The sequence below is a fragment of the Thunnus albacares genome, chromosome 2 (assembly GCF_914725855.1).
Source record: "Thunnus albacares chromosome 2, fThuAlb1.1, whole genome shotgun sequence".
NCBI lineage: Eukaryota > Metazoa > Chordata > Actinopteri > Scombriformes > Scombridae > Thunnus > Thunnus albacares.
In genome coordinates this window covers 33,413,131-33,436,929 of record NC_058107.1, presented here as the reverse complement: position 1 = coordinate 33,436,929, position 23,799 = coordinate 33,413,131, and the positions used below count along the sequence as shown (strand labels likewise).

General features: G+C 37.8%; 1 protein-coding gene across 3 annotated transcripts in view; it reads left to right on the top strand.

Moving 5' to 3' along the window:
• The window catches only part of slc4a4a (solute carrier family 4 member 4a), a 72,129-nt gene extending 51,347 nt beyond the window's left edge, over positions 1-20,782 (top strand). For all 3 annotated transcript variants that reach the window (XM_044331531.1, XM_044331524.1, XM_044331516.1), the window contains 16 exons: positions 2,811-2,921; positions 3,539-3,713; positions 3,805-3,938; positions 4,333-4,607; positions 7,801-7,871; positions 8,479-8,664; positions 8,756-8,869; positions 9,937-10,098; positions 10,859-11,037; positions 12,472-12,544; positions 13,125-13,193; positions 13,330-13,503; positions 14,728-14,886; positions 16,539-16,632; positions 17,894-17,973; positions 20,532-20,782. In XM_044331531.1, coding sequence (XP_044187466.1) covers positions 2,811-2,921; positions 3,539-3,713; positions 3,805-3,938; positions 4,333-4,607; positions 7,801-7,871; positions 8,479-8,664; positions 8,756-8,869; positions 9,937-10,098; positions 10,859-11,037; positions 12,472-12,544; positions 13,125-13,193; positions 13,330-13,503; positions 14,728-14,886; positions 16,539-16,632; positions 17,894-17,937 — 2,020 coding nt within the window. In that variant the 3' untranslated portion in view covers positions 17,938-17,973; positions 20,532-20,782. The remainder of the gene's footprint in view (positions 1-2,810; positions 2,922-3,538; positions 3,714-3,804; positions 3,939-4,332; positions 4,608-7,800; positions 7,872-8,478; positions 8,665-8,755; positions 8,870-9,936; positions 10,099-10,858; positions 11,038-12,471; positions 12,545-13,124; positions 13,194-13,329; positions 13,504-14,727; positions 14,887-16,538; positions 16,633-17,893; positions 17,974-20,531) is intronic.
• The last annotated feature ends 3,017 nt before the right edge of the window (positions 20,783-23,799 follow it).

Genomic DNA, 23,799 nt, shown 5'->3' with positions numbered 1-23,799 from the left:
ATTACAAAAAACTAAGTTAGAAAAATATATCAGTGGGGTGCATGGGAACCCCCCCTTCCTACTAGACTAATAAAATTTAAACGGGTGAGTTATAAAAAAATTCACCCCCGTACAGTTGTCATGAAAGGGGAAATTAGCTTTAGAGACCAAAACCATTTTTTGTACCAGACTGTAAACATGTTTATTTCTGCTGTAAAGTTGGGCATTTTAACATGGGGGTCTATGGGGAATGACCTGCTTTTGGAGTCAAGTGGTCATTCAAGGAACTGCAGTTTTTGGCACTTCCGCATTGGCTTCATTTTCCAGCCCTGGACGTTGCCGCTTGGGTGTTGTGGCGATCAATCCCACAGAATAAAAAAGATAATAATAATGGGGATTTGAACTATGTTCGGGACTAGGCAAATACCTTACATTCATGCTGTAAATATATGTTATGTTTTGGTATGCGATTGCCCATTCTGTTTTTTGTTGTTTTTTTTACTTACTTCCACACCCCACTAGCCCAGTCAGCCAGTGAGCTAGCTCCACGTTGCCACTCCCTCGGAGTCCCGCCTTTTCCGTTTTTCGTACCAGGAGATTTAATTCAGTATGGCGGGCGTGTGCAACAGCAGGAGAGAAACCCTCATGTCTGGAGTAAGCCTATCCTTGGCCATTAGCGCGCGTTTCAGTCCGCGTCGGTAAATCTACTTTGGTTGCCCGCGAGCCGTGGATACTGCAGCCTCTCTTCCTATCGCCACGAATACACCAAATCGTCCGTGTTTTCAACTCCGGACAACGCACGTTTCCACCCGTCCCCTGAACCGTGAGTCGGCTTAAGCCGGGTGACTTCACTGTACTCTTTTCGTTATCTTTCTTCTTTTTTTTGACTGGGCTTTTGGGGTGAAAAACTGAACTGACTTCCATTTTTTTGTTTGGAATTCCGGGAAAACCCGAGGCGGATTATTTTGTTGGAACTGGACTGTTTAAACCTGAACTGTATTGAGAAACGGGAAAAACCCGGAACGGAGCACTATTTTTGTTTATGGACCTGGACTGATTGGTGGAAGAGTTTTGTTTTTTTGTGTGAGTGCTCTAATATAATTTTGGGAAATTCAAATGGTGGTGTGTTTGTCCTTATTAACTCTATTTAAGTGTTCATTTTGTGTTATTTATATTGTTTATACAATACCAAAAGGTCTTTCGAAAGCATTTTTTTTGTGGGTCATGAGTTAACCATGTATCCTTTGTGGGGTTGAGGATAATACAAATTGCCCAAACCGCTACAGTGTGATACATCAAGTGTAACACAAACAGGTGAATCGTTCTCGTCAACAGTAAAAGCAAATAAATCTGTCCATGAAGCATTAAAAGTTCTATTTTCATCAGAAATCTTTCTTTTTTTGGATTTTTCCATCGTTAGCTCACTGGGGGTAGACTGCTCAAAAAATGCACTTGCCTGTTGCCCGGCAACAGCCCCGGCAGGTGACGTATATTTCGATCGACAAAATATTAAAACGTTTTATTTTTATATTACAAGATCACCTAACTTTCCAAAAAATAACAACTATTACATTAAAATAAACTTACTAAATAAAATAAAATAAAATTAAATTAAATAGCCGTTATTTATTGATATTTTGTTTTAAAGCGACAGGGAGCCAGGGCAGAGGACCCCTGATCTAGATCACGTTTATATTTTATAAAATTCTGTTGTTTAAATTCATGATTCCTCAAAAATTATATTTTATATTTGAAAAAACTAACAAAATGACTTCCTGTTGCAGAGGTTTTTGTTTACATGTTCACATTTTTACATGTGAGGAGTTTTGTCTTATGTAATGTGCAATGAATACTATATAAATTATTTTATGTATGATATGATTACATACATTTCAGAACATCAGACGACATTTTACTAATTTCAACCATCTTCAATTTGATTTTTAAGAAAATACAGAAATTGTTTCAGTTTGTGTCCCTGGCATGCTAATTTATTTTTAAAATATTTATGAGGGCTATAAAAAGTGACCACAAGTATTCACGGATTCTACAGAGACCTCAGGCTGTAAATGACTGTAGTCTTCTGGTCATTTATTAACCCATTTATCCTCCACACATACACACACACGGAGGAAACATTGCATGAAAACACACACACACATGCTTTAACTGACACAGCACATTGAACTCATGTGTGCCATCCATGCACTTATACATGTGTTATGAGTGTCATATTTTAACCAGTTGTAGGTAGAGAAGCATCAAGCCTTACATGCAACGTTAATCAAACTGTAAGGAGGATTCAACAATTAGTGAGCACACAATCAATGCAACAGTACATTTAAGAACGACTTTGTGGTAAAAAAATATATAAATGAAAATTGATAAAACAGAGAGAGTGTGAGAGAGAGTGCAGGCACATCTTGCATTAAACATGTAAGAAGCCACAGATCTGTGCCTGGTCTGAATGCTGTGTGTGCAGTAAGTAGATTATTTTATAGAAAAGCAAGAGTTGCAAAATCACTGAGGGGGTGTTCAGGTGTTACAGCACAGTGTTAAATTATGAAAGAGCAGCAGAGGGGATTTTATTTAAAGCTGCAGTAACTCAGTAAAGCTGGAAACTTGTTACTCTCAGCTGTCAATGTGAGCGCTGATTGATCAGGATATTTCATATTTATTCACAGGTATCACATTTCAACATCGTCTTACTGACCACGAGAAAAATTAGGCTACGACTACATGCTGCAGCAAATGTATCAACATAAGAAGACAATCAGAGATATTGCACCTTCCAGACTGAACAAAACTGTGTGTTTATATATGTATTTTAGGAAAAACATGTATGCAGGAGGAGACTCTCAGATGAACGGAGATATGCCTCATGATGGAGGTCACGGAGGAGGGGGGCACGCTGCAGGGGACGAGCTGAAGAAGACCGGAAGGTATGAAATCACGAACAAAACCAGATCCAGAATTTTGCTGTGACATACATGTTACCAAAGTTTGCCTTAAGACTTTCCATGCAATGCTGTCCAGATAGGCCAGATACTGTATGATAGTGTTTTAATTCATGTATTTGGTGGGAAAAATATTTGGATTGCTTTAGTTATTTGCCTGGACGCTGAGTATCATCACATGACCTTTAAATACAGTAATGGACAATGAGAAGTGAGAAATTTAGAAAAACAATATATTTCTTGCAAGCATATTTAACCTTTTAGTGAGCAAATTGGTATTTGAAATTGAACAACTGACGGTTAAATAGGAGTTTAAAAATATTACGCAGCGCGGAGGTCAAGTTCCTCAGATCTCAATCATGTACCTTCACAATCCTTCTGACTCGGTGTTATGTTTCATATGAAATGCTGTCTTGTAAACTAAGAGGAGTCATATAGCTATTTTCTTAATAAATATATATTGGTTAAATATTGAAAAGAAGCTCATAGTATGCAGAGCCTGGGAAATGAACAATAACAGGCCTAACATACATACAGTGTTCCTGTTGTGTTTTATTATTCCATATTTTGGAAAACTAAACACCTTTTGCTTCTGTTTTCAGGTTTTGTGGAGGTCTCATACTTGACATCAAAAGAAAACTGCCTTTCTTCGTCAGTGACTTCACCGATGCTTTTCACATTCAGGCCCTGTCGGCCATCATGTTTATTTACCTGGGAACTGTGACAAACGCCATCACCTTCGGTGGGCTGCTGGGCGACGCTACAGAGAACATGCAGGTCAGACACAAAAATGAACCTTTTTACAGTTTGTAGAGTGTTAACCATTTATGCTTTGAATGATTCCCTGACTTTCCCTCTTTATCTTCAGGGTGTGTTGGAGAGTTTTCTGGGCACAGCCATCGCTGGTGGAGTCTTCTGTCTGCTGGGAGGTCAGCCTCTCACCATCCTCAGCAGCACAGGTCCTGTTCTGGTGTTTGAACGGCTGCTCTTCAACTTCAGCAGGTCTCTTCTCCATTTTCTCAGTTTGCAAAAGGCCCATTTGCTAATTAGGTAGTATTAGGAGTATTAGGGCTTCCGCTAGGACAAGAGATTTCATTTTCAAGATGTAATTTTTCAAGAACAAAGTCATAATAATCATAATATTATGACTTTTTAATATTCTCTTGTAATAAAAAGGTGAGAGCAGTCTGTCATTTTTTTTCCATTTTGACTTTATGCCTGAAATATTTCTTGTAATATAATGCCCTTTCCTTGTAAAATTACAACTTTATCTTTTACTTTCATGTCTTAATTCTCAAAATCTCAGATTATACTCTGTCGTATGAAACACTTAAATGAATTTCACTGACTATTTTTAAATATTTGCTTGTGGTTGTGTATGTTTTTTGTCATACAGAGATAATAACTTTGACTACATGGAGTTCCGACTGTGGATCGGCCTTTGGTCGGCGTTCTTCTGCCTGGTGCTCGTGGCCACAGACGCTAGCTTCTTGGTGCAGTACTTCACCCGCTTCACTGAGGAAGGCTTCTCCTGTCTGATCAGCTTCATTTTCATTTACGATGCCTTCAAGAAGATGCTCAAGTTAGCTCACCACTACCCCATCAACTCTGACTTTAAGGAGGACTACGTCACACAATTTGACTGCCTCTGCATGGCTCCTACTGTTCTAGGTGAGATGCTGTTTCTTAACGTTTAGGTATTTAGCTGATCCAGATACTGAGTGAGTCAGAGAGGCGAGGACGCCAATAAGATATTGCCACTGATAAACCCACAGTCACAGGTTTGGACAGCCAGTGTTTTTTTTATGGGATAGTCTCTCTAACTTCCTCAGTTCACTATTTTTAAGGGCTCCTTATTAGGTATTTATATTAATACAGGTGTGTAGCTATCTCTGGATTCAGTGTCATTTTACCACCTTAATTTTATTTAAAACAATCAGTGTATAATACAAGGAGGGATTATTGTTCAGACAACAGGGTATCAGGAATGGTGTCATTATTTATATAATTATCTCATAGCAGAAATGGCATTTATGATTAAAAACAATAAAAACAAGGCCAGAGTTGCCTCTCCGTCAGCCAGATAATGTAAAAGGGACCCAGCAGGTGTATCTGTCTTAACCATGTCAGACAGGTAAGATGGGAAAAAGCCATTCAGTGATTTAAGGAATCTTAAAATTAGTGCTGTGACAGACAGGTAACCAATGTAAAGAGTTTTAAAACTGGATTAATGTGAGCTTAGACAAGACAAGAGAGTGTTGATAGTCCAGTCTACTGGAGATAAAAGCATGTATTAACTTCTCTGTGTCTGCCTGGGAGAGAAACGGTCTGACTGTGGCAATATTTCTTAAATGATAAAAAGACACTTTAGTCACTTAATTCAATTTAGGTCAGGGTCAATGATAACACTGTTCCTTGGTGTTTAGTGTGAATGGTTTTAGGCTTTTGCTCCAATAACTAGAATCTCAGTCATGAACTACGAGAACATCATTTTAAGTAAAATACGTCAAAACATGTAGAGTTGTTTGTCATATTTAGACCCATTAGCGAGAGCGTGTGGCTTTAATGGATGGAAATATCAGTCAATAGGTCGCAGAATCAGTTGGACTTTGTATGGTATGATTGTTACAATAATCCAAACAAGCTAAATAAATAAATTCTAAAAATTACATTTCATTGTGATTATGAAAAAGTAGAAAAAAACTTCAATATGACACAACGTGCATCTTTATTTTCTTTTCTGATGGAGGATGGGAGAGACAGAGAGGGCAGAATTACTGGTAATCCCCTGCTGTTTTGAAAATATCTCACATACACACACACACACACACACACACAGATTTGTTATTCCCCATGTAGCTCCACATAAAGAGTGCAGTGCATACCAGAGAAGGGGAAAGAACAGATGCTTACTCTGGCGATTGAGCAGCTGACACATAATTAAAACAGACTGGTGCGGAGCTCCCTGGTAGCCGAATGGTTTCTGGGAATGCCACATACAGTAACCGGAAAAATCCCTGGTTCGATTCCAGCCGGGGACCTTTGTCGCATGTCGTACCCATCTCTCTGTCTCTCCCCCTTGTTTCCTCACTGCCTCTTCACTGCCCACTATCTAGTAAAGGCAAAAAAAACAACACAGACCGGTTTAACACTGACAGTAAGTCAGTCAGGGAACTCCTGGCTGACTCCCCAGAACCAAACAGTGTTTGTTGGTCTGTCAGTCCGACACTTGACCATGAAATTTGGAAAAGACATTACAGAGTAGAGTGATGGAAGTGCATCTAAAGCCTCCTTTGAACCTTGTGATTTTGGGCTGTCTGGGGCGAAAGTTGAAAACTGTGAGAGAAACGTGGTCGTCGAACCAAACGGTGCTCCTAGATCACAGTAAGACATGTCCACTGACGAGCGATTGGGAGCTTTGGTGACCAAAGACAAAATTCACACAATGTGACTGCTACGACCAGCGTCTACAAACAAACAAAGCAGAATACGACATGAAATGACACAGACTACACCGGCTGGCATGACGTTTCATAAGCGCAGTTTTTTGAATAAGGATCAGGGGGAAAACACTTGTTCTCCTTAATATGTCGACGGCACACAAAAACCCAAAAAGTCTGTGTTACTCAGCTGCATTTTCGAAACATCAGATCGGTGCAGATGGATGAGCTGACGACGTTTTTCTCTCTGCTTTTGTATAATTTTTCTATCTACATCGTAGCGCTACCATTCACCACATAGTCAGTGCACAGCCTCACAGTGATATCGTGCAGTCTGACAGATTGTGACCAAGGTTTTTTTTTTACACCCATCTCGCACAATGTGACATCCAATAAACTACCGCGATAGTTCTTTTAGTCTGACAAGCTGAGTGTGAGATGTCCTACAGTAAATAGTTTCCGTACAGAGAATAAACTTTATTTGATTTTAAGTAACAGAATAGTTGTTAATTTGCCCCCTCAGACCAAACTTCACATTTTTGCCCCACTAGTAGTAAAGATATATGAATAACTAAGTTATTTTTTCATCCATTCAACAGTTTTGTTTTTCTTGCTTAGGAGGAGCATTATATCCTTATGGAGACATTATAGCATGAAGGCTTTAGACCTTTAGTCAGTGTGCAGCAGAAATGCTCTTTCTTGTCCAGGTGCTGAGAGCAAAACAGTTGTAGGTGATTTCTGCTTCACAAGGACTCACCACACTTTAACCCATAAGAACCCCGACCCGTTTCTCCTTAAAGGAAAATTATGGGAAATATAAAACAGATCAAATGGACCACAAGGAACACATTTCTAATTTTTTTTTTTTTTTGAAATTCTACCTTCAGTGTCAAAGATCTGTAATGTAACATATATGTCATAACGATATTTCCCTTGTTAACTTGTTTTATATCAATTTGTTCAAGAAATGTGGTCAGAACAGGTTAAATGTAATACAGGACGTCTTATTAAAGCATCAGAATTGTTAAATTGGTTGAAACCTACCTTTTAGTAACAAATAAACAAGCTTTTTAAAATTAGCTAGTCACATTTGCTGACCAGGCATACTGCCATTTTGGAAGTGATGTCATGGGTACACAGATTCACACATTGTCACATGACTGCACCAGGATGTTCAGTAGATGTCACTTAGGGACTTCATGAGTTAAAATCAAGGATAAAGCTGTATAAGGGTTGGTGACACCTGTGTCACCATGGGTTCTTATGGGTTAAAAATATTTATTACATTTAGAAAACGTAAGTTTCAGACCTTTTGTCAGCGATCAGCCTCAGCTGTCAGCTAATTATGCATGCTGAGACTGGTACTGTGTTGTTAGACTTATATTCTCAGTGTTAAAAAAGTTTGTTTTGTTGTGTTTTTGCAGAGAACAGTACAGACATCATTGGTGATCCTATGGAAGGTACTTCAGTCTGGTACTGGAACAACACTGGTCTGGTAAGTGTTTCCTGGTTTGTTTGTTTTTTACTTCTGTCTCTGAAAAAAAATGTTTCAATACTCTGATCGTCTTTAAATATGTTCTCTTTTTTATTGGCATTTGCTGTAATTGCAAAATCTTCCTTTTTGGTGGTTTATGTGATACATCATTTATGCTGCTAAATGCTCCATAGCTGTAAAATACTGGAGTGCGTTTTTCTCACCATCTTACATCAAACATTTTCCAAAGCGAAGGACTTTGTTCCGAGGACTTTGTTCCTAATTCAACTGGAATTCTTTTACAATCTTGAAAAGACTTTTGGAAATCAAAAATCTCATACCAGTCACAGTGTTGAGACACAATTGCTTGAAAAAGACAATTGTGTTGTGAGTGTTTATCATTTCAACAATGTTACAAGCAACAGCAAATAGTCTGATAAGATAAGTAGACTTGTTTCCACTTTGAGGTTACTGTGACACAGTATGTTGTCTTGACTTTATCTGTGTTTACTTAACTACTTAAACTACTTAAAGACCTCCAACGTCACTTCACCTGAAAGGACTTTGAATAATGAACGAATAATTGTATCTTACCAATAGTGATGCTCTTGTGTTTCCTCTGCCTCAGCCAATGAACGCCACCTGGTCGTCCCTCACAAAAAGTGAGTGCTTACAGTACAAAGGAGAGCTGGTGGGGAAGTCCTGTGACTTTGTCCCAGATATCACCCTCATGTCCTTCATCCTGTTTTTTGGCACTTACACCTGCTCCATGGGTCTGAAGAAGTTCAAGACCAGCCAATTCTTCCCCACCACTGTGAGTCACCCCCCATCACATCAGCATATATGAACTTATTTAACCATCCGTGAAAGAAATCAATCAAATCGGTGTGTTTTCTTTAACCCAGGTGAGGAAACTCATCAGTGACTTTGCCATCATCCTGGCCATTCTCATCTTCTGCGGAGTCGATATGCTCGTCGGTGTCGATACTCCTAAACTCATTGTGCCAACTGAATTCAAGGTAAGTCCCTCCTCTGGCCCTTAATAGCACATACTGAATGCACAATCCAAGAGCATTTTCTTTTGATGCATGTCTTCCTGAATAAGACTTCCAACAGACTCTTGTCACAAAAGCACAGAAACAATCCTGCACATCACCATCTTGTTTACCACGATAGCTCACATTTTTCTAGAAAGTTTTATGTCACTGCAAGTTGAATTTCACACTATGGTGAAATGCACTGCTGAAACCAACTGCTGTCTAGAAACAGGGGGGGGGGAAAGGCAGTTTATGAGGTAAAACATCTAAAACCACCACAGTGGTATTTTCACTGGCTCAAGCTGCAAAATTTAATACACACTCAAGTTTCCTTAAACTGAAGATCTATATTGACCTGAAAATAAGACATTGATTATGAAATGACTGCTCCTTTTCCAACAATGTTTTTTGGAAAAAGACTTTTCTCGTCCCGTTGGAAACCCTGAAGAGAATCCTCATCCTTGAAGCCTTTCCTCTCTTGTAAAAGTATAACACTCTCATTAAAGCAGAACATAAATCCTACATTTATGTGTCTTGTCTATCAGTTACAAAGACACACACACACTCCCTGCTGTCAGGCTCTTGAACGCATCAGAATAATTTTCTCTAACAGTTGGCATTTTTTAGACCGTTTGTCTGTTTGAGCTCCTCATCATCTGTGACAGCAGTAACTCTTGGCTGCTTGACAGACTGTTGGTCTGTTTCTGCAATAAAGATGTTGGAAGATGCTTCACTCATCATGAATTTATTTCTTCCTTGGCAGAAAAAAAACACATTAAACAAGCCTTCAGAAACTCCTGCAGGTTAAAATGATCTAACCGAACACAGGAGATACTCGCTAGCCCATAATGCAACACTCCCTGTAAGAGCTGGGTTTACACCAGTACGCTCTCCGTCCGAAAAGTATTGTGAACATGTAATTCTCTTGTCCTTGAATATAAGACGAACCCCGCTTTTTTAACCGTAAGAATAAAATATCATCTTATATTCAGGCCAATACTGTACTTTCTGTAGTTGACTCACTGGTTGAATCTTTTGTTTTCATGTAGCCAACAAGTCCTAAACGGGGCTGGTTTGTGCCCCCATTCGGAGGAAACCCCTGGTGGGTTTACCTGGCGTCAGCTCTGCCTGCCCTGCTGGTCACCATCCTGGTCTTCATGGACCAACAGATTACCGCTGTGATCGTCAACAGGAAGGAGCACAAGCTGAAGGTAAGAAACCTGAAAGTATTCCAATTACAAATATAAGGTGGAGGGGGGTTAGGAGTGATTTCTGTTGAGGTCTTGTACCACAGATGAGAAGACTGACATTACAACACTCTATGTTCAGAACTTGACCGAAATTTACAGCAGGAATTTGCAGCATAACTTTGTAATTGCTGTTAAATGCTAGATGATTGCAATTTTCCAGGTTTTCACTGTCAAATTAAATTTGAACTAGAAATAACAGAAATGTTCTCATTGTGGTGAAAGACTACAGGCTTTTTCTTTCTGCCCTTTCCTTTCTGTATCCTCACACCTGATTTATGAGAAGTAGAGCATTTTGATGTGTTTCCCACAACAGCGTTTGACCGGCAGTGCAGGACACTGTCTACCTTCACAGTGCAGCTAAATATGATTGTCATTCTTCTCATGGGAGTGAGAGATGTTTCATGGGAGTGTCTGAACACAGTTCAGTTAAAACAGCAACTACTTGAAATGTTCAGGCTGTCGCTGAGGTTGAGTTACTATTTCTTTGATTTCAGTGGTGTATGCTGCAACTGTTGATGGATATCCCTGATGTCTAAATTCTTCAAATTATATGTTCTTCAGAGGAAAAGATGGGAACATTTTAAATTAGTGTGACCTTTTCCTTTAAGGATAACTAGTGAATTATCTCAGAGAACTTTCTAAACACTAATAATCAGTAATCAAACCATGAAACAGCTGTTTGGGTTTTAGCTTTTGACCTTGTGTTTACTGTCTGTATCAGAAAGGGGCAGGTTACCATCTGGATCTGTTCTTGGTTGCTGCTCTGCTGATAGTTTGCTCCTTCATGGGTCTTCCATGGTATGTGGCCGCCACCGTCATCTCGATCGCTCACATCGACAGTCTGAAGATGGAAACCGAAACTTCGGCTCCTGGAGAGCAACCGAAGTTCCTGGGTGTGAGGTGAGACTGGTACAATATGTTATCCAATAGAAAAAATGTTCTGTCAGCACATTATCCAACAATAAAGCACTCTGAGAGCCTACACATACCTCCTCCGAGTCTGTACAATACCATAAACTGTTTATTTTATTACTAGAAAATGTTTTCAGTTTTTAATCTGCGTCTGGATCCAGATCTGCACCAAAAACACAGCGATAGATAATAATGCTGATGGCAGTCCTGTTTTTTTTTTTTGAAGAATAACAGAAATTCTGTCCTCTAATATTAAAGCTTTATACGTGGATGAAATGTTAAAAATGTCAGACTCATGATCTCATGACTCATGAGTTACGATTATTTAAATAAATCCTGTTGCTCAAGTATCGTCTATAGGTCAGATGCCATCAGACCGGGCGTCTGCACCTGTCATCCAAGTTTTGTTGCAGTCGAGGCCATGCTATAAAAAACATATCAAAGACACAATAACTTTTGGAGCTCATCCAAATATTTCTTGTATCAAATGTGATGAAGATTAAATGAACTTTGTGGGAGGAGTGGTGGAAATATAACACTTCTCACCACCTACACAAACACTCTGGCCTATACTGAGGTTTTAAACATAGTGCTCTTCAAATGGCCACACGGTGGTGCTATCTGCACCAAAACCAAATCAGTACTTCTTGGCCCACTGTCTTAACTTTCCACCAAATTTCAGTGAAATCTGTTGTTTTATGTAATTTTTTGGACTGAATCACAAACATACAACCTCGACCAAAAACATAAAGGAGGTAATGAACTGAAGTGTAATAAGCTGCTTAGTATTATACAGATTTACACAGTAGATTAATGTTGGATGGTTAATCCCAGCTGTTTAAATTCTGCTTATTAATGTGGCTCATTAAAAGTTAAAAAGCACTTAAGTAGAAGAGTTTATATCGCCCCCATTATATTAAATGAACATTTAATCAATCTCAAAGAAAAATCCACTCATTAGTTCATTAGTTCATTAGTTACTGGATTTTTATGCAAATAAAATGCATGATTGGCAGCATAAAAAGATTATGCTTTCATGCACACTTTAGGTTTTCTCCCTCTGTGTTCATTGTTAGACGGAGACATTTCACTCCTGATGTTCCACCTGTTTTTAGAGATTTTTTTTTTGTTTTCATGTATGTTTGCTGACATCGTTCAGAAACCCCCTGATGTGTCAGCTGTGAGCTGAACTAACAAACTTATGAGATACACACAGAAACATCTGAAACATCAGCTCTGATCTTCCTGCAGACATCGTGATGTCTCTGCTTGAATGGGAATTTGTGAAATTACTGTCATGCTTCAGTAATAAGTTCCATTATTAAAGCTTTCTGGTTTGTCCAACTAAAGGAATCATCTCCAACAGGTGTTTTATTTTGGGTCTTTTAACAATCATAATATTTTTTCCTCTCATTTCTGCAGAGAGCAGAGGGTCACTGGTGTGTGTGTGTTCATCCTCACTGGGCTGTCTGTATTTATGTCTCCTATTTTAAAGGTAATTAATCAAATATTGAGCTTGTTTCCTGTTATTATGTTATTATCTCATTAGTACTTCTGTTCCTTAGTAAATGTTTTTTTCATCTTTTCAAAACAACTGAGCTTTTGGTCGACGTTGGAAAGGAACTTTTGCAACATTTTAAATGTTTTTAGACTTTTACTGCTTTATTACAAAAAGAAATCTCAGGACATCAGGTTTTAATAAAGGTTGTTTAAACGTTAATAAATGTAGCACATTTCTAAATGAAAGCTTCATCAAAGTGCATTCATTTACATAAAGTATTACATTGATCGTAGTGTTTTTAATTGATCAACATAATCACATTACATCACATTTGCTGCCTTGTACTAATATAAAAAGGTTAGATTACCTTTTTACCCATGTCTGCTTTAAATACTGTAAATATGCTTTGGATTAAAATTCTTGAAGCAGATTTTACTTGAACACTGAGCTAAGAAATGTTGAAGTGTTTAGTTCTCTGTCAGTTTAAGTTTCATTCTGCTTTTGTTTTTCACTGCTCAGTAAAATCAAATGTTTTGTATTGTTAATAAAAAAATTGTTTGTTTTTTTTACCCAGTTCATCCCCATGCCTGTGCTGTACGGAGTTTTCCTGTACATGGGAGTTGCCTCTCTCAATGGAGTGCAGGTAAATGCTTTCTTAACGTCTTATAATAGAAATAAGTCTGGTAATGTGGAGTTAAAGATACAAAAAATGAAAAAAACCACTAAAAGAAAACAAATCAAAGATGTAGGTTTAACTCTGTATCTCTGTCCGTCTGCAGTTTATGGATCGCCTGAAGCTGCTTCTGATGCCAGCGAAACATCAGCCGGACCTGGTTTACCTGCGACACGTTCCCCTCAGGAAGGTCCACCTCTTCACCTTCATCCAGATCCTTTGCTTGGCTCTTCTCTGGATCCTCAAATCCACAGTAGCTGCCATTATCTTCCCTGTGATGGTAAGAGACAGTCATACTAAGATTTTCCTGATATTCGTTTTTACAGACTATTATATATATATTTAATAATGCTATTGATTGATATTGTCTTACTTTCACAAGTAACAAGAGTCCACAGTTACAGAGTATATACTATATATAAAGTCTTTCATTTACTGGAACTTTTTTTGTTTTTCTAGTTTTTGTCGTGTAGATTCAGCTGTTTTCTGATATGAGAACAGGAAACAACACTTATCTTGGAATATTTGTAGCTGTAACCAGCGGTCCATCCACTTTCAATTCATAATCAGTTTTCTGTCAGTCAACTAAAGCAAGAAGAGAGTCAGCTTGACATGATTAGACTGTTATGACTACACTGACTTATGACGAACAACAGTGATACGTAAATGTATCATTTATACTCAGAGGATTTATATGAGTGATAAACAAAAAGATAACTGTTGTGGTATTTGACATAATTACAGTTCAGGGTCGTTAATGCAGCGCTCATGACTGCCGTGTTATTAATTTTATTGAGCTCTGATTTGTACTTTGTGTTACTGTTATTGTTTGTAGTCAGGAAGTTATTGTTAAATAATTACTCAAACATTACAAGTGTACAAATATGATTGTAAAGTGATACACCATATGAAGTATCCAAAAGTGAGACATTTTAAAAGCTAGAATATTGTAATTAAGTACAATTACAGCACATTCAGTGTCATATTTAAACTCTTACCTTACCATAATGTGTATTTCTATTGGTAAACATTTTCTATTTTATAAGGTGTTTGGCTGTTAGGAAATTTAAAGTCACCTATTTATGAAGCTTTGTAAATACAGTCTGTATTTTGGGAGGTTTAGAGTCCCATAAAGTTTCTCCTAAATGTTGTCACATTTATGTTTTGTGTTTTTTGATTGCAGTGAATTTTCTTCCTTTATTAACCAGATTAACTGTCATTATGATTCAAGTCTTTTTCAAGAGACAACTGGCTGAGAAGGCAGCATAAAAACATTGTTACAACAATATATAATATAAACACGCTACAAAATAGTGTAAATATAGAACAAAACTAGTCCCTCTGTATATTGTTAAAGAAGAGCTAGTGTATTTAAAAGCTCTTTCGGGGGAACCAACATCTGTATTTATAATATACTCTATTTAACTCTGTTCCATGTAAACAGCTCAAAGCTTGAAAAATCCCTCAGCATCGACCTGATTCGATCTTGTTCTGCTGCTTTCAGATTCTTGCTTTGGTTGCCGTCAGAAAGGCGATGGACTACATGTTCTCTCAGCATGATCTCAGCTTCCTGGACGATGTCATCCCAGAGAAGGACAAGAAGAAGAAGGAGGACGAGAAGAAGAAGAAGAAAAAAGGAAGCATAGACAGCGACGCTGAAGACGTAAGTGTTAACCAGCTAGTATCTTTCCTCGAGCGACAGAAACATTGAATGACTTATTTTACATGCCGACCCCCTTCCCAAGTGTGTCACCCTCACCAACAACTTCCAACCTCTCAACCCCTCGTTTCTTCCTTTGAAGCAGCATGTACAGTTTAACAGTTTAAGGGTCAAGATTCATACTAGTTATTGGACTGATGAGGAGTGTGAGAATGTGTTTGTGTGAGTGTTTTAAGGTTCTTGCATTTCTAACTAAGTCTGTCGTCTAATATCTTTAAAACGATTGAACAGAAATTACTGTGGACACTTTGTCGTCATTTCTTAGAGAGTGGTTTTGAGTTTAATGAGAATCTCTTGAGCCCGGAAGCTGAAAACATAATGTAGATCTGATTGTGGGTCCAATCAGTTACTTTCTGATACCCGATCCAGGTCCCGACAAGTTACATTTAGTCTAATTGGGTGTATTATGGTCTTATTGTCCTGTTATAGATCTCTATAGGCAGTATGTCTTCAGTGGACTCTACTAGCTCTGATCGCTTGATGTGTTACTAATGTTGTCAGATTGGGTCCCTTTTTTTGAAAATTAATTTATACATGTTGAATTTGAGTCAGTTTCAGATTGGACTCCTGGATGGAAGCCAGACTGATAACTTATTATTGATAAATGACAAATGGTGACTTTACACATTTGAACATATCAGCTGACTAGCTGGTGTTTCACATCAGATTTATCCATCATCTGATATTAGTGTACAATTTGGAGAAAAAAAGACATTTCAGCACGTTTCTCCGGTTTTTAAGTCCAGATGAAACGACATTTCGAGAGCCTCAAACATCTGTATCGTGATGTATTGCTGAGGGAAACAGGACAGGCAGATGGGATGTAACGTAATGAATTTTAGCTCTGTGCTGCTAAAAGTTCAAGATTGATTAATTTGTGGATGTCATGATATTATTGGTCGAAACTGATTGGTTCAAGCCTACGTAAACTCACGTCATATTTTGTTTTACAGGAAGAAAACATGATTGGATTTTTGTATAAAAATACAAACACATGGATTTTTTTTTGTAATTTTTTGGGTATATATTGTTAAATAGGTGCATAATATGACCAGGGATGTGATCTAAAACAGTTTAAAAGGCCTTTTTTTCATTTCATCTGGACTTTAAACATCAAAACAGATCAACGTCAGCGCAGTGAGCGACGGGGTAAAAGGGTTCATGTTACAGAGACTGTCGGTTACATCTTGTACAGTCGGCTTGAAATGCCGATTGAAGTTTAACATCAATGGGTTAAAGTGGGATTCAATTAGAGTATGGCGGCTCCCGACTGAAGCCTTAGCGTGCCCTTTGATGCGGCGGGACTGACAGAAAGCTTTATCAGATATCGGATCTCCTTTTTTTTTATTTTGTAATCCAGTTTGATTCTCGCTGAAAGCTTCATCTCCCTCGGATCCTCGGACCAGAATCTAAAAACGACACTATCATCTCCACTAAACTGTTTATGTGGATTTTTCTCTTCAGGTTAAGCTTAATATAGCAATATGAATGCATGTGTGCATGTGTGTGCATGTGTGTGTGTGTGTGTGTGTGGATGCCAACTCACCTACACCTGCAGAAGTCCAGTCTCAGGATGTGTTTCCTCTCTCCAACAGTCTGACTACCCTTACAATGAGAATGTTCCCAGCATTAAAATCCCCATGGACATGATGGAGCAGGAACCCTTCTTAGGTGATAAGGCCTCCGACAGTGAGTAGACCCGAACTACCTGCAGCACTGGAGGAAAAAAAAAAACAAAACCTCTGTTCCTCCTCTTTGTCCTGCCTGACTCCTGCTCCGCTCTCCCGTTTAACCTCGTCTGTCACTAAAGAGTTGACGCCTGTTTGTCTCTCTCTTACTCGCTGCATGATATTAACACGTTTTATTTGCTTTTCTCTTCGCACCAGGACTGTCTTGTGTTCCAAAACATGCATGAAATTAACACTTTTCTGTTTTTTCACTTTTCTCTTCATGTCGGTTCTATAATTTGTTCCAAACTTCCACATCTGATTTAATCTTTCTTTTGCTTTTTCATTCTTTTCTTGCTTCACCTAACTTGTTTTTCTCTTTACACTATTTAAAATATTTGTTATGATGTGATGAAATTTTAAAAATGTTTTTGTGTATTTCTACCTTGTTGAGGTAAAATGTTGACAGCTTGACATAGATATCTCTAAATACATGATAGTGTATTATTAATATGTAGCAAATTTACATGTAACTTTTGATCTTTTGCTTTGTTTATATATCATTATATACTGCACTGTAGGATATGCAACCAAACAAATTCTTATTTAATACTTTATATATGGACAATATGACAAAAACATATTAGATGTTATCATAGAACAGCTACAGTTTAGTATAATCGTAGTGACTATTGAGTTTGATTTGGTTCATCGTGAAGGGAAACAGTTGCATTACAGGACTATTGAACTTTAAATAAGTATCAAATAGTCACTTCCTGTAGACTTGAGAGGTGGCGTTGAAGAACGTAGCAGCTTAAGTTAACTCAGACTCAAAGTACTTACACGTACAATGAAGTCATGGCACAAAAAAAAGTATCAAAACATTCATAAAAACCATCCTGCAGCATGATACACTTCTCTGCTCTCTACTTGTACACTCTCTATATATTTTAATTTCAAATTCATATCAAATACTTGAATATTTTGCTCCAATGTGCCAAAATATATTGATTTGTTTCTACTTCAGGTAGCTGTTTACACTTTACCTTGACTGCAAACAACAAATTTCAACGTTTTTTGTTACGTATTTTGTCTATTCTGACGTTGGCTAGATAAGCTAATAGAGGCTAAACATGAGTGTGCAGGTTGTCGATCCATCCAAACCTCGATAGAAGCTACGGTTAAAAGTGTTAAGTCGGACTGAAAACCTGCTGAGACAGGACATACCATATCAGCTCGGCTACATACATGCACGTTAATGGCTGTTTCCTTTTACTTTACAGGAGAGAAGTCCACTTCATTCCTTGAACGACACACATCGTGCTGAGCAGCTTCGCTACTACCAGGCCAACTACTTGTCCAGGTGAGATTTGGTTTGCGTGTGAGTGAGAAACATTTTACAGGGTGTTTAAAACTGACAGCGACAAATTTTTCCCCAACAGGAAATGACACTGGAACAAAACAAAATGTAACTGGCACTGATTTCTTTTTTTACATTTATTCATGATCATGGCATCAAAGGTCATAGAAGGTCAGAAGGCGAGCTAAGTGGCTAAAATGATGCTAGTCTGAACTTTAAAGGTCAGATAGGCTAATTAATGTAGCAGTGGCTACACTGGATTTCTTCCAGTGGCGTCATATTTCCTCTCCGTAGATCTTTGGTTTCACAAGTTGTTTATTATGGACATTTATATTGTTAGTTGAGAGCTGACAAGAAATAGGTCACTAGGACATCCTTTCATTCACACTCTTTGACTGCAGTCTTACAGCACAGTAACCGTACATGTTCTCTTATGTTTTCTGAGTGTATAACTGCAAATATCCGTAGACATGCAGGTTGTATGCATATGTCACAGGCTTATAAAAGGCTCACTGTCACTAGCACAAGATATTAGATTAATTGTACGTTTAGATTTCATTCAGATAAAAGGCGCATTCAGGGAGCAGTGAGAAATATTTTAGAGTCGTAATAAGAGTTTTAAACTAGGCCAGCTGATGTGTCTGTATCGACCTTGTCACCATTACTAGATCAAGTGTACTTTGTGTTATAAATAGAGATTTGTGCTTCACTGATATGAGCTTTACAGGAGACAATGAGTCTTAAAGAGGCAGGACAAGCCTTGTTTTTTTGTTTTTTTTTTATTTTGGAGGGGGCCAAATATTTGGAACAATGATTACGCTGTTCAGGAAGAGATTACGTTTCTCCGTCATGCCCACAACCTCTCATGATGACCAGGATCCACGGGTCATACACACAGGGTCACAGTTTGTTCCTGTAATACCCCATCTGCTCTACGATTGTCGTAATAGTGCTGACGAAAGCGCCGTTCGACGAGGATTAGTGTTTGGGACAATGTGTGAAAAGCAGCTGTGATCACAGGACATCTGTGATGTCAACAAACAACTTACAAGATTATTTTTAATTGGTCTTCAGCTGCAGAGATCAGAGATCTTAGTTGTTCACACAACTGGTGACAAACTAAAAATACTCTGTTAATATATTCTGCTGACAGAGGTGCAGGCTGTATGCACTCAAACAAATGCTTATTCAAGTGTTTCCGATTTGAAACTGAAACACTTTTTTCAATCACTATTTCTTTTTTTATTTTGCATTTAATAAGGTGAAGCTTTAAGTGGCTTCATGCGGATGGAAAAATGACTCTTCCCAACATAAAGAAAGAAAAACTGTAAAATCAGATTTGTTTTGTTACTTCAAAGACTGTGTGCATGTCAGCGGTCTGGGCACGTGTCCATTAGAGTCAGTGACATTTGGACATGAGATGAATCGCAGTAATGTTCTGATAATGAGGAGTAACGCTGCCCCCCTCCCTGCTAAAACTAATCCTGTCCCACTAAAACTGAAGCCAAATTGCTTTGTGCCTCAGAATGACCTCAGAAACCATCAAACCCTGATCACTGGTTGCATTTCTGCACTTCCTGTAGAGACCAGGACATAGTGCTCAACCCGAGGATGTGGCGCTAACGTGAGCAGACTACATCATCACGTCTACTTTGATATGTTTTTGAAATTAACAATTCATCATAAAGAATAAGACAGAAAGTGAGGAAAAGATTTTTATATACAGAGACAGAAGACGTATTAGTGTTGTATTAATGTAAGGATGCATTTGAAGACTTAAAGCGGCTACAATCAGTGTTTTTTGTATCAAGTGTATATGATAATGTATAATAATGCATCAAATTATGATGTGGGATCTGAGAGGCGCTACTCGTAGTAAACCTACAGAGAATCTCCCGACTCTGCAGCTTTACGTAGCTTCATAGGACTTACATTCACTAGATGGACAGAAGCACAACTCCAAATGAACAGTAATGTTGCTCCATAACTGCAGGATGTATAATTAAGCAACTGTTTGCTAACAAGTCCAATATTCACTCTCTTTTAACCTGTTTTTGAACTATTGACCAGAGTCTGAAACATTTAATTTAACTGCATGAAAAAGTTTGGTCTTATTTTTGTAATTTTGGCCAAATAATTGCTGAAATCTGCAAACACGGCGACATCTCAGCATCAAACTACGATGGAGTAAAAAACAGGACAGTTTACAACAATCAGACAGTTTGAAAGTGAATGCACCTGAAATGTTGGTAATAATCTTTCATTGCACAAAGAAAACTGCACGTACAAATATGGCGTGTGCTGTAGTACAAAGTTTACAAAGTATAGATCAGGTAATAATTGTTTTCCATGGCTCGTGTTTCTGCCCCATCTGATGTCTTTTTAATAATGTTGCATCGTTCTCAGATCTCAACAATTACTTGATTCTGATACAAATGATGGCCAAAAGTACAAAAACAAAATCCAAGTTGTCATAAACCAGAATGATCCTTTAACTTTAGATAAGCTATATGATGTCTACACGTTACCGTAACGTAACTATGGCCGTATCTGTGTTTCAGCCTTGAGATGAGTCCGCTGAAGTCTGTGCCTCAGATTAGAATAGACATGGACCCAGACGATGATAATTCATTCTACTGGAGGAGCAGAGGATCTGAAACGTCTCTGTAGAGCAACGAAAACCACCACCCCCCCCGCCGCTGGGCAAAACACCTGCAAGACAACTCTTTCCTTTCTTTTATTAAACAGATTCTTTTTAACTTTGTTCTGAGTAAGTGGCACAAGAAAAAAAAAAAAAAAAAAGGGATCACACTAAGAAAAAAAAAGCAGTCTAACGTGACAAAACCTGTTTTTTTTTTTCCCTGTTAATGAAGCTATTTTAATCTTCTTCTTCAGCTCAACTGTAAACAGTCTTTGTGTCTGACTCAAACACTGATAACTCCTTACTTACTCTTCTATGCAACTCCTTCCACATATCTCTGATCAACCTAAATGCTGCAGCTCTCTCCGACCACGCATGGAGTTTCCTCCCTGCTCTCTTTTATATAAATATATATATAAATATCATCTGTCTGAAATTTTTATATAAATCAAATTACTCTAATAACATTTTCCTGTAGCAGGAAAATTATGTTTTTTATAGCTCTACCTCTTGTTTTAGATTCAATGCTTATTATGAACAAATGCAACATGTTGATTTTTGACGCAGCATGGGGTTTTGATATTTTCTCTCTGTCATCTTGTAGAGTTGAAATGATTCAAGAGATTCAATGTATTATATAGCTCGTGAAGGAAATGTGTGCAAATAGATATTATTTTAAGTTAATTAACAGTTAATTAACAATGCATATTTGTATGTTCAGATGAGGTAAATATTTTTATTATCACTTTTTTTTTTTGATGCAGTTTTGATTGCTTCACGTTCTCTTTCTAATTTTCTGAATCTTTCTTTCACATGTTCACTTCAAAGCTTTTTGTTACTTGTTTAAATTAAATCATACATTTCTTTTATTGTTTGTTTTTTAATGATTATGTTGTGTGTGTTGGTAACTTTTTCCTGTTTTTTTTTTTTTTTGTTCTTTGTGGGTAGAAAACATTTCTGCGGTACATAATCATCTGATTTTCCTCAGCCAAACTTTAACTAGGAATGCATATCATATAACTGCTCGTGATGCACAAACTACTTTACCTAAGTGGCTTATAACAGATCGATCCCGACTGAAATTCATGTGATTAAAAAAAAATGTGACAAGGGATTATGAGAAGGGAATCAAATCCATGTAAGCTGCATGCGGTGGGACAGCTTCAGTCCACAAACAGGTTTATTTCTTTATGTTTCAGCTGGTGTCGGATTTCAAATGTGAAAATGGGATTATTATTTGTTTCTTTTATTTTCTATAATAAAACTTTGACAGTTGCTTTTTAGAATCTCAATCTGCTAATATGAGGCAGAAGATTTCTTATGCTGGGATCAGACTAAACGATATGAACATGATAACGGCCTAAATGGACAGACATCGGTTACGAAATTAAGCATCAGGTGTTGAAACAACAGCATCTTGGACGCCTCACGACAGCCCAGCAGAGACTGTTTTGTACTCTCTTGACTGGTGAAGACTTCCTCTATGTGTTATGTGATGAACTGTTCCTGTAAATGAAAATGAAATTATCTGAACCTGTAAACCCTCGGGTAGTGATATTACGCACAAAGCATACAGTATTGACTTTTCAGAGTATCGCTGCATTGTTTCTGTCTCTTTTCAACAGACCACACTTCTATCCAGAGGTGTTTCACTGGTTTTTAATCTGCCATACTGGAATAGTTTGATATTTTAGAAACTGGGAGACTTAGATGACGGGATTAATACCACTCTCGTATCAGTTTATTATGAAGCTACTTAGCTTAGCATAAATACTACCTAGCCTTGTGCAAAGTTAACAAAATTTCCAAGACCTCTAAAGCTCACTAATCAATGCACTAAATTTTGTTTAATCCGGTCAAAATGTGCAAGACTGTGTAATTGGACAGAGACAGTCTTTATGCTAAGCTAAGCTAAGCTAAGCAAAGCAACCGCTGTTTGTCATATGCAACAGACGAGAATGGTTTAAACATGCAGTGTGTAGGATTTAGTGACATCTAGCAGTTGCAGATTGCAAACAACTACATACACTTTCACCTCCACTTCCAATCATGTAGGAGAACTTACAGTAGCCGCGAAAAGTACAACTGTAGAAACATGGCGGTGCAACATGGTGGGCTCCGTGGCAGAGCACCTGCTCCCTATATAGATATAAGAAGGCTCATTTATTCTTATTTTCAGGTGATTGAAACATACTTATGAATATTATATTTCATTTCTGCCAAGTCTGTTCCACTAGATGAGACTAAATTCTGCACACTGAACCTTTAAATCTCATCTCTCCACCAGAAAGCGAATAAGCCCAAAAATGTCGAACTATTCCTTTAAAAGCTGACTTTAAAAGTGGTTCACTATTACAATACAACCTTTTATCAAACAAAATATAAATGATTGAAGCCTCAGTTTAATCCTTCCATACAAATGTTGCCATTTTGACTCACTTTCTTCAAAACAGTTAATCATTTTCAGCACAGCTGCTTTATAGCGGTTTCTCCGTCACTACCCCTCGAGTCAGGAGTATTACACCGAATTTAATCACACCTCCGGATGCAGCGATGAATGTTTCATTCATAAAACCTTGATTAAATCCAAAAAAAAAATTGTTGTCAGAGCTTTCAGGCGGAACAGTGAAGTCTGTCTCTGGCACTCTTGTAATCATATCTGTACGTCTGATCGGTCGACGTGTCTCTTGACCAGCTTACAGCAAGAATTTATGACTCTTAAATCACCTAATGTGACACACAGTGATCATCTTGAAAGACAAAAGCCTCGTGTAGTCTGATCCCGGCTCTATATTCACTCCATTTTTATTTTTATTATTTTTTTTTTTTACAGCTTTTTAACAGCTAACTCATTTCCTACAGCAAGCATCTCAAACTGGAGAACCTGACTGCTATTGGCCAGTATCGACTACAGTACAAGTTTAACAGTTTTATCACTTTTTGGGCACAGAGGAGCACTTTCTGACTTGGATTTTAATGGCTGATGAATTGTGGGAGCTGTTTGTCCAAGTGGGTCACAGATTTAGTTTGAAACTGGAAGTCCTCATCGTCCTCAGCACCACTATAGATACAAAAAATTAAGAAAAAAAATTGTGTGATAAATGAGTCGCCTTCTTCCTCTGTAAATCATGTACATAAAAAGGCATGTTGGCTCAAACCAAAATGCAAAAAGTTACTTTGTTTTTTGT